The sequence below is a fragment of the Centruroides sculpturatus genome, unplaced genomic scaffold (genome assembly GCF_000671375.1).
Source record: "Centruroides sculpturatus isolate CEXI.00-Female unplaced genomic scaffold, Cexi_2.0 scaffold1960, whole genome shotgun sequence".
NCBI classification, from domain to species: domain Eukaryota; kingdom Metazoa; phylum Arthropoda; class Arachnida; order Scorpiones; family Buthidae; genus Centruroides; species Centruroides sculpturatus.
Genome location: NW_019386108.1, coordinates 6902 through 18676, shown reverse-complemented (window position 1 = coordinate 18676; position 11775 = coordinate 6902). Strand labels below are relative to the sequence as shown.

At 25.4% G+C, this 11775-nt stretch overlaps 1 protein-coding gene across 1 annotated transcript in view; it reads right to left on the bottom strand.

Moving 5' to 3' along the window:
- Positions 1-3254, bottom strand: part of LOC111613642 (protein RCC2 homolog) — a 45404-nt gene extending 42150 nt beyond the window's left edge. Inside the window, exon 1 of the mRNA XM_023354996.1 lies at positions 2890-3254. Within this exon, the coding sequence (XP_023210764.1) occupies positions 2890-3060 (171 nt within the window). The 5' untranslated portion in view covers positions 3061-3254. The remainder of the gene's footprint in view (positions 1-2889) is intronic.
- Between the last annotated feature and the right edge of the window lie 8521 nt (positions 3255-11775).

The following is an 11775-nucleotide window of genomic DNA, read 5'->3' as shown; positions in this document are numbered from 1 at the left end:
TTATTAATTATAAAGTGTTCAGCTCAATAATTAAGCTTTTTGCCATTTCATAAAGCAAAAAGATTAATTTTGAGGTTAAAGATGAATTTTATTAAAAAAACTGTATTTACTAATAACAAGTAAAATCTTCATTAAGTCAAATCCCTAACCACTCAAGATATGACAAGTAATCCCCTCTATCTTCACACTTCCTTAACCTTTAACCATCAAAATTTAATAGCATCATCCTCTAATACACAAACCTCCCTGCAACATTTCAGAAATTTTTGACAAAATGCACAGGAGTTATTAATCTTCAAAGTGGGTAACAAAATAGTGTCACACAAACATTCATACACAAAAAAAATCCTAAATTTTTTTGCATTTCTTGATATTTCAAGGTCCCAAATCCAAAAATGTAAAAACTCTTGGGATAATTTTTTTACTGATGATGATACTTTCTCTCTCTTATATTTATAACAGCTGAAAAAGTAAAAAATTAGTTTACATATGCATTTTCAAATTCTTAAAATCAAAAACTGTACAAGTAAAATTCTAGTTAAATTATTCTGCTCCATTCTCTGTATTAATTTCTATAAATTTTTAACAAAACATTTGCATGTTCAAATTGAGATGATAAAATTCATAAAGATAAAATTAAAACTGATATAAGATGAATATTTTCAAATCTGGGAGAAAAAATCCATAGGTTTTATTCTAATACAATAATTAGTATTAGAATTCATTTAAATTCATATATATCTGAAAAGTTTTAGTTTTAATAAGCAGACATCTGTAGAATGCTTGCTCAAAATGCAAGGGATACAGTTTCAAATATTACTACGTTCTTTTATAGACATTTAATAATTGAATTAATTTAATTTTATAAAATTACTAATAGATAATGATTTTATTTATCTAAAAAATCAAATTTGTCTCATCATTAATAATTTTACTAGCTTAAGTTAATTAATAAAAAAAACTATGTAATTTAGTACTTTCAGCATTAACCATTCAATTTACTATCAGATTTATTTATAATCAGGTGTTTACCATATACATGAAGTTTTGAACCACCACTAACTTCACTGACCATACAGTCAGCATATTTTTGATGTCCTGTAGTTTAATTGTTTCAGTGAATGCAGATGCTTTGTATATGGGTTTATGTATGGCCCATGATCATATATATCCAAGTCATTGTCTACTGAACACCTTAGAATAGTATAGTCAAACTTTGTCTTTGTTCAACTGCTTTCAATCAACAATATATATAATCACTAACTTTTAACCTACAAACATTTTTAAAATGAATGTATGTATGTGTGTGTGTATATATATTAATTGAAATAATCATATAAATTCATATAACAAAAAATATGAGTTTTAGAGATGATCTATATACTGAATAAATGTGAAAATGAACTCATGCCTATGGAGATAGCATTATCATCATTCAAAATGAATAAAAACAGATTTACGTGATAAATCAATAATAAAATATTTTGTGCTTGATAATTATTACTACAATTAAAAATTTGTTATGGAATTATAATCTAACTTAGAAACTAAGCATATTTAAATAATTTATACTGATTAGAATAAGAAAAAAAAAATCTAACAAAAACAGAATTTTAATAGAGTTCATACTACTGAAAAAATATCATGAACGAATTCAGTATTTAATACATATAAATAAAACATGTTCAAGAAACTTTTCTTATGTAATGTAATATCATTACTAAATTTACTACCTTCAAAAAATACATAATTTATGCTCTTAAATACTTGTTATATAATTTTTGAAATATTTTTTAAATTCAACTTCCCAAAAAAAAAGGAAATATACTTTCAAAACATCACAGATTTTCTTTAGAGATGTTTTAGAAATCTTTTAAAAGTTTCGTATAAATATTTCTATTTTACTTTTATAATATATCAAATAATTATTATTAAAATTTTAGCATAAGATAAATGTTAAGTTTAGAAAATAATTTGCTTACAAGCTCAGGAGTTTGAATTAAGTTACATGTTAGAATATTATATCAATTAATAACTATAAATGATAAATATAAATATATTAGAAAATTCAAGAAAACAGGAAGTGAAATCATTGCTTACAGCAATTGCAAATAATCAAGCAGTAAGCACATGAAAAAGTAAAAGCATGACAAAGGATAAACTGTAACAATGGTTTAGTTAATCACATTGAAAAAATGATTAATGAGCCAGAATCTGTATAAACTTTTTTCTTCAAAACATGGTACATATTTAACATCATCATCCTTGAAGTTTTTAAATTACACATTTTTTTTCAAAAGAGGGCTATGAAAATTTTTAACCTTATCAAAACTTTCATACATTTTTTTTTTTTTGAATGAATGAACTAAGTAAAACTTTTATGTGAGATGAAACTTCTTTAAATATCTATCTAACTTTACATTTAAATAGTGTTATTATCCTTTATGCTGATTTTGTAATCAGCAAATTTATGGTTAATTATATTTAGTAATCATACATTTTTCTCATCTCAATTGAATTAATGAATATATTCTGAAATATATAATAAAAAATTCTGATAACAGATGAAAGTAAACTGAGAAAACATTCACATATTTCATTTTTTAATCAAATTTTTTGACAAAATTGTTGAAAAAACAATTATCATCAATTCATTTATCATCTGTTATATTTTTTATATGTTATTTAACGTATTAACAAAGCTGTTTTCGTTAAAGAGAGATTGTTCCTTTCAATTTATAACTTTTCTTGACGTTGTATATATATATAATTTTTTTTTACACGTAAATCCATTCGAATTGACAGATGCAAATAGTGTATTTATTATATAGTAAAAACAATTCTAATATTGATAATAGTGTGTTTTTTTTTATATAATAAAATTCTTACAAATTGTTTCTTTGAATCATCAGACGTTCCTTCTTGTCCATCATCTTCGTCAGCTTCTTTGTTGTTGTTGGGTGGAGTAGTGTCATCATCATCGCTTAATTTTTCGCGTTTAAAATCATCTAAATCATCATCATCGTCGTCATCGTCCACTTTTCTCTTCTTTGGTGGCATGTTTTAAATATAAATCAAACTACGAACGTTTGGAAATTAAACTAAACCATCCACTTATGGGCCTATTTCAAAGATGTCTACCTTCTTCATCAACCCAAATTATGACCGAAAGCAGCCGACGATCGACGCTGGTTGAGCGCGAGACGTAATCTCGCGAGATTTTTCAAACAAAAGATATCCATTCGTCTGTCTGTGACTGTGTCTGTGCGCGCACGGGACATATGACGTAATAATGGGGGAAGAGAATTATTGGTTCTCGAATTATTCGACGCTTACCTCGTGTAAGATGATGTGTTCGTCTTTTGACTGAAAAGCGAATTGCAACGGAATCTTTTGAATTTTTTTTTTTTTTTTGAATTTTTTTTGTTAAAGTAATTTGAGGCATTTTCATCGATTCGAGACTAATTTATAAATTTTATTGGAAAATCAATTTAAAATTTTTATGTCCTAATTAAATTGATCTTTATACTTGAATTTAATTTGTTTTTTTTAATTCTGAAATGATTTCAAATGTTTTATTTTTATACGAATTTAATTTATTCTTTTATTTATTTATTTCTTTTTGTAAGTACGATACTTTAAAAGATCGATGCAATAAAATGTAGGAGATTTTTATGATACACACAATCAAAAAATAACGGTAAACGTTATTGATTTCTTGAATTATTCGCTGCTGCTTCGCGTCACGTTCCGTGTTTTTTTTTTTTTTTGTTGTTTTTCTTTTGTTTTTAAATAGAATAAATCGGTATGTGATATATTTTTTCTTAGTTTTAACCTAAAATTTAAGTCTGCAATTAGTTTTTCCCAGAAATACAGTTTATTCATAAACCGGAAAAAAAGAAATAGAATTTTCTAATACTGAAATATTTTCAGTATTTAAATAAATTTATTTTAATTATTTCAATAAAAAACTTTAAAAAACTTAAATTTTACTATATGTAAAATTCAAAATTACATTTGAATTTTATAAAGGAAAATAATAATTTTTATTTACAAAAGTGTGTTTGTGTCAATTATTACTTTTTCAGTTATATTTTAATTAAATATTTACCTAAAAAATATAAAGAGCTTTTAAGATTGATGGAAAAACGAATAAAAACTTCTTAACAAAATAGAAAAAAATAATTATTATAATATTTGATTTATAAAGATATAAAAATATAAAAGGTGAATATAACTTACGTTCGGTATTAATGTGATATGAACAAATTACAATGTATTAACCTACATGTCGGGATATTTTAAACTATATTTATATTGCAACTCCCCGTAATGATAAATGAATTCGTACGGCATTTAAAATATAAACACAGTAATGATTTCTTTCTATTTAGGAGTAAGAAAAAATAATTATATCGATTATTTTTAATAATTAAAATTTAATTTATAAATAAATAGACTGTAGATAAAATCTTAAAATTAAATGCCGGTGTATAAAATGTTTTAAAGAAATAAGAATTTTATTGATTTTGATGTATTAAAACTACCAGTTTAAAAGCTCGATATGATTTTACGCTTTTCAAAAGTAAGCAACAAAAATTTAATCGATATTTTTGTTGTGAAGAATTTTTGAAGAAAAATTTTTTAAAGTGTTCTCAATACGTGGGGCAGTGACCGACGAGATTGAGAAACTATTCAGCATAATTAAAAGTTATAGTTGCGTAAATATAACCGGGACCGGGTTAGACGTGGGATTTTCGAACCTCAGACCCGACACACCGCATGCACTTTCAATTTTAAAGAAATATTGATAATATATATTTTTTTGTTTTCTGTGATTCTTTGTCCATTATATAACTATGTATTTAATAAAATATATAATTTTTCAATAAAAAAAGTTTTTTTATAGATTTTTTGGGGTCCCATTAAAAACTTTTTCCTCAAGCCCCGCAAAACCTTCAGCCAGTCATATATATATATATATTTTTTTTAATATAATTACCTGTAATTCTGTATTATACGATATAGCTGATGTATTTAGTCTTACTCTATTCTATAATAAAAATAAAAGTGTAAAGTGCAATATATGTTTTAGTGATAGAAATTTAAGATATTATTTACTTTACAAATTTTCTATTCCTTTTTTATAATGTTCTTTGAAAAAACTTATAAAACAAACTTTTCTTCTTTATCTGTAATATGTAGACTTGTATTACTTTTACCAGAAAATTTTGACGCTATTTTTTTCGTTTTATCCTGTTATTGCTAATATGATAATTCTAATTTACTATGTTTTTACTGCTATCACAATTACTTATTTATTTTATTAGTGTATGAAGCATTCATATAATAAAACATATAGCAATGTATATAATTTCTAGCAATTAATTTTTGAGAAAATTCAATAACATTTGATAATTGCAATAATGAAATATAATAATATTGCAGTTATAATAAATATTGTACTTAATTAGTATTCTAAAAAATCCTATGAATTCGAAATGAAAATATAATTATTAGTTCAAATTTCATTAAAACTTTCTTGAAAAATACAAATTGTTAGTTATATTAAAATTGAGTTATTAAATTAATACTTTTGCAAATGGCATGAAAATCGAATATTAAGTCAAATTATTTAAAAAATATTAAAGAAAACTAATTTAGAAACTATCAAATAGAAAAGCTACCGTATGATTTGACAACTTCTGAGACATTCAGACTAGGCTACTATATTCTTGAAGACGAAATTGAGAGAAAACCAGAAAGAGGAAGACCTAGAACAGAATATTTAAATGATGTCAGGGAAAAGAGATCAAACATCTGGCTATGGAAAGGAAAATATTAGGAAAGTATTGATAACATTCTGCTTAGTAACCGGCGTGTTGAGGAGGGGGAGAGTTAGTGAGTTAGTTTTCAAAGGACAAAATTTATTTTTTCAAGTTAATCAAATTAAATTAAATTAATAAGAAACTTTAACATTTATTTACAGTTTTCCAAAAATGCAAGAAATTTGTGCTACGTGTAAAATCTTTTAAACAAATCTGATTTTGACAAATTAGAAAAAAAAAATCTGGAATGAAAAATATCATACTTTATAGATTTGGACACAGTTTTAATTTATACTTTTAATATATTTTTCGGTAAAAGAATATTAAGCATTTAGAGATATTTTTACATTTTCAATATTGAAAGAGGCATTTCATGTTAGAAATATAATCGTATCTCTCCAAATTTGTATAAAATAAGTAATTCAATATCGATGAAGCTTCATATCAAATTAAATTGTTATAGAAGGAAATAAAAATTACACATATTAACATATTTAATTATTATATAGAACTACTAATACATTTAAGTTAATCATAAAATTTCAAGTTCAAACATATAGAAAAGAAATAATTTGAATTAATGCCCGTTGGATTTAAAATCGATATCGAAAATAATCATTATTTAGATATCAATAAAAATATCCTTATGAAAATATAAAATGTTTTAATATTATCTAGAAGCCTTTAGTTTAGATTTCTTTTTGGATTATTCATTCTTTTGAGTAATAATATATAAAAATAAAGATATTGATAAGTCATATCTCTGACATACGAATAAAAATATCGTTAATTCATCTAAACTTTCAATGCAATCTTCCACGTTCTTAATGAATCGAAGTACATTGAACTACAGTAAAACATGCGTGAATTTTCTTTGGAAACACAAAAACGCATATTTAATATTATTTGATAATTTTGAAAGTAATTATGATAGCGAATATTCAGTATAAAATCACAGTAAATCTAAATTTTATTAATGATTCAAGCGTTATATCAAGACCTTTCAACATTATACTGTATTAATCATTGGACTCGAATTTTGCAAACTCGATTATAATCCGAATAGTTTTTATTATTATTGTCTGTATAACTGATCTGTAATAATATGATATGAAAATATTCATTTTCTTACAAATAATTTCCGCTTCATCAGATTTTCCTTTGTGTCAGATTAGATATTTTATGAACAATAGTACAAATAAATAGCCTGGTCATTCGAGATGGCATTTTTAAATGCTGATATTGACATTGAAATGGTCTTAAATTACTCAGTTGGATGATAAATATTTGCTACCTGAAATATAGAAATTTTTAAATTATGAATTTAAAGAACTATATTTTCTAGTTACGATAAATATTCGATGAACTTTAATGTAAATATTGAATTCTACATATTGTTCGTATTGTAATACAAAGGATGACATAATTAAAATTAGGCAAATCTTTTAAAAATAAATCTTAAAATTATAGGTTAGACGATTCTGCAGTGACGGATTCAAGAGGAGGGCCTCGGGGGTCTAAAGCTCTTTCCATTGACAAAAAAAAAAAAAATTATTTTAAAGTGTTCCTTCTATTGGATGTGATGAGAAACATTTTTTCTATAATAACAAATAATGTACAGTATCTGCGTTTTAAAGCACTGTAATAATCAGGACTGTGGTGTCGGAGTCGGAGTCATCAAAAAATCCGCCGACTCCGACTCCCTTTTACTTACCAACTTGTTATATATATGAAACGGAGTTGGAGTCGGATGGTAAGGAAAAGTCGGAGTCGGAGTTGGTAGATTTTTACGTGACTCCACAGCCCTGGTAATAATGCAAGTTTGATTTACTCTGAATTAAAAGAATATTTTTTAAATTTTGATTTAAGTAAAGAAAATTTAAAATTTGGAATGTAAATTGAGCTGGGAATTTAACAGAGACCAGTTGTAAATCGTTCAATAGATAAGTATGGATCAGAAATACGATTTCAAATTTATATTATAAACGAATAAAATTTGATGAGGATTTAAATTTCTAAATTTATCATTAAGCGGATTAAGTCTGTATAATGTATATATAAAAGGTTAAAATATGAAAAAAATATGTGGTAAATATTAATAACTATATATNATTTTAACATAAATAAGGTTTAATGATATTTTACAGTATATATATACTAAATATATATATATATATATATATATTTAGTATATATATACTGTAAAATATCATTAAACCTTATTTATGTTAAAATATGTCTTACTAAATGGTAATGATTTGTTTTCCACTGTTACGCAGGCCTACGTAGAGCATTTTAAAATGAAAAACGTATGTATGAACATGTTTTGAATATTATGTGTTATAGTTTATAAATAACAATTTTATGTTACTTATAAATTATAACATAATTGTAACGGTAAAATTACTTTATTTTTTCCTATTTTGGATCCCCGAGACACGGAGCCCCTAGGCACGTGCCTAAGGTGCCTAATAAACAATCCGGCACTGTAAGTGAATATATGTAATTACATAAAAATCTGACGACCGGCCGAATGGCCGAAGTGGTTATGGCGTCAATCGACCTGTCCGGTGGACCCGGGAGAGAATTCTTATGTAGAAAACCCCCAGGAATTTTTCGGGGGTGTTCTGTCTCGAATATGTCGAGTCCCGTCCCTCACCAACCGGACTTCCCATTGCGGGCGTGGTAAAATTCGCGATGGCCATGATTAAAAGGATCTTCTAAGTGACAACAGGACGGAAAGAATAAAAGAATCCTAGGACTAGTAATAACAAATTTTGTAAATATGTAGCCTATATATTTAATTTCTTCGTATTATTTCAGTCTAGTTATACTTCACATAATTGATGTTATTTACACATATATTGCGATATTTTATACATAGAGTATGTCTGTCAATCTTATAATAATTAAGTCCCAAGAGGCTTCGAAGACATTAAAAGTTTCAAATAATAGAGTCTATATTTTTATTTATAAAAAGAAACTTTACTCTTTAATTTATATTTTGAACATGTCAATTTTATGTAATTTAAAAAAATACGTTTCAAAAATTAATTCCGAATTAAGCTTAAGTATTTAGCATTTGAAAAAAATAATAGGTCATCTAAGATGAAAGACCTTGACTGATTTTAATAATATTTCTATAACCCTTTGACATTGGTTTTTACAAGGGTTTTTACTATCAGGATCTTGAATACCTTATTGCCGGTCGATTACATAGATGTTATACAACCACTGCTAATTAATATTTTTCCTCAAGACGATTTCACGGTTTAGTTACCGTAATTGCTAATTAATACCATGAATATTTTTGCAATTACTAATCTTAATACTATATCTCCTGTTTAATTAGACAACAATACAAAAATTTTTGTGACTCTTCTCAATTGTTATGGGTTTTTTCAAAAATTCTCGTTGTCTTGAGGAAATTGCATTTATAAACACATAACGTAGACTTAAAATAACCTGAAAGGTGTGCATTTTCTCGAATTCTAAGAAGATAAGGAAATGAAGTTACATCTATTTTAGCTTCCTTCCTTTTTTTGAATGCTTTCCGTTAAGATAAATTAAAACCGGTGCATCGATTATCAAAAGAACAGTAAAACTATACACTATAAAAGTTTTTTTATTTTAATTGATGCCATTGTAAGAATATTTCGTCAATGATATATAAAATTGCCGTTAGAATTCGTTTATCGAATAAGGATCCCAAAATAGAATAACATGTTTTTCTTAAGTAATACTCCTTTATATGAACTTCTTTATAATATAAAACTTATCACCCCATTAAATATATTTATTTAAATTAATCCGATATTTCAGAATTTTAATGGCGGTAAAATCCAAACGGATCTTTGATTTCCTTCCTTGATAAAATAATAAAAATAGTAAACTACTCACTAGATATCAATTTATATTTAAATATAGTTACTATAAAAAGTATACTGGATTAAAATGATAAATATTACATTTACAAAGTAAAATGAATATATATACCCACTACATTTTGTTATGCATTGATTCATTTTATTCATTCTGTTATGGTTATTGATAATTAGCATAAAATAGTGTAAATATTTTGTATATATACAATTTATAATCTTTTCAATGCAATAAACCATTCTATACTTGTGTAATTAATTTAATTAATAAGCAAGAAAAAATTATAATAAATTTATTATAAAAGCAATTTTTATTATTTCCGAATTTAGACAGTGAACTCTTGATATAGTGACCACTGGATATGATGAACTTTCAATGTAATTAACAATTTTCTTGGTTTTTGTTATTCTTTATATATATTAGTAAACCTATCTAAACACTGTCTAAACTCTTACTATATATATACCATGTATATAGTAAGAGTTTAGACAACAGTTGAACTCTTGATATATCGGATGATTTAACTCAGTCGCTTGAGAGTTTATTTTACCAAGTCCACTGTACAGTATTTCAAATACGATCGCTAATATAAAAGTTTTATATGCGATTAAAACAAAAATTTACTCCAAATATTGGATCTAAAATATAAAAGTGTTAATTATTATTAATATTTAGTCAATTTTAAACATCCAAAAACTTTAATTTAAATACCTATTTACAGTGTAATCTTATTTAAATAATTGACCTTATATTCATTTTTTATTTAAAAAATTAGTTATGATTAATCGTAGAAAAAAATGACTGCTCAATTAAAAGAAATAAAATGTCATATAACCGTTTAAATTTTTGATTAAAAAAAAAACCAATTTAAGAACAACGTCACGAAATTTTAAATTAATCATATATCCAATATAGAAAAACCACGGATTTAGAAAAAGTATCGTAGGCGGGTAAAAAATAAAAATATCGAAAATGGGTGTGGAGTGATGTCAGAGGATAAAAATCGACAAGGAATTTATTCCATCGTTATATCGGAAATGACGTAGGTCTATCAGTGATGTATTTTCTCATAACACACACTTCTGATAGTGGTTCCTGTATTATTTCAAAGATGGCGCCAAAATTTTATTCATTTTTTTGTCATTTAAAGCAATATAAATGAATAAAATAAATATTTCTTAAATTCATTTAACTCATTATAATAATAATGAGTTATGTACTACACATGTATATATTTTCTATGTACAGTATAATATATAATAATAATATACTTATATATCACGCATTAAAATACTGTTTATTAAATCTTACTAAATATAGTTGGAATAACTTATACAGGCTGTAGGCTTATAGCCGTATATTTTGTATTTATACGTAGATATATTGTACTGTACACCCTTTGGTTTTACGTAAAGTGACTATATCCTGAAACGTGACGTAAAAGCGAGACGTAACGACGTAATCACGTGACCGATTCCGGTCGACGATTGTCGGTTTTTCAAACTTTCTGACATCATCGACGACAGATGTTACAAACAACCCATGATCATTTTACTTATCCATATACTCTTGTTTACAAAATAATGACCAACAGCGATAGAGACAATTAACAGTTAATTACGGTTCCATTTGCTTTAATCGCCATTTTTTTTTACTCAGTTAATTAACAAAATCCAACAACTCCGTTTTGCAACTGATCCCGTTTACTTGCACGTGGTATACATTCACAGACAGGTTTCCAGATTGGGCAATAAATCGCTAATTGGGATAATTGTTTCTATAAATCGGATATTAAAATTTTTGCGCTATGAATTATATGCGATTCCTCTTTGACTTACAATTCATTCAATGAACATTTCTGAATATAAGACTATTAACTCTTATAATTTGATCAATTAAGTAATTTATAGAAATTAATATTATTCATAATAATGTATTCATGGATATTTTTAGTATTCATACATAAATAAATAAATTGGAATAATTGAGACAATTACATAATTGAATGATTGAATATCTTAATTTTTTCTTCTTCTATTAAAACTTTAAGAATAAGTTTTAATAT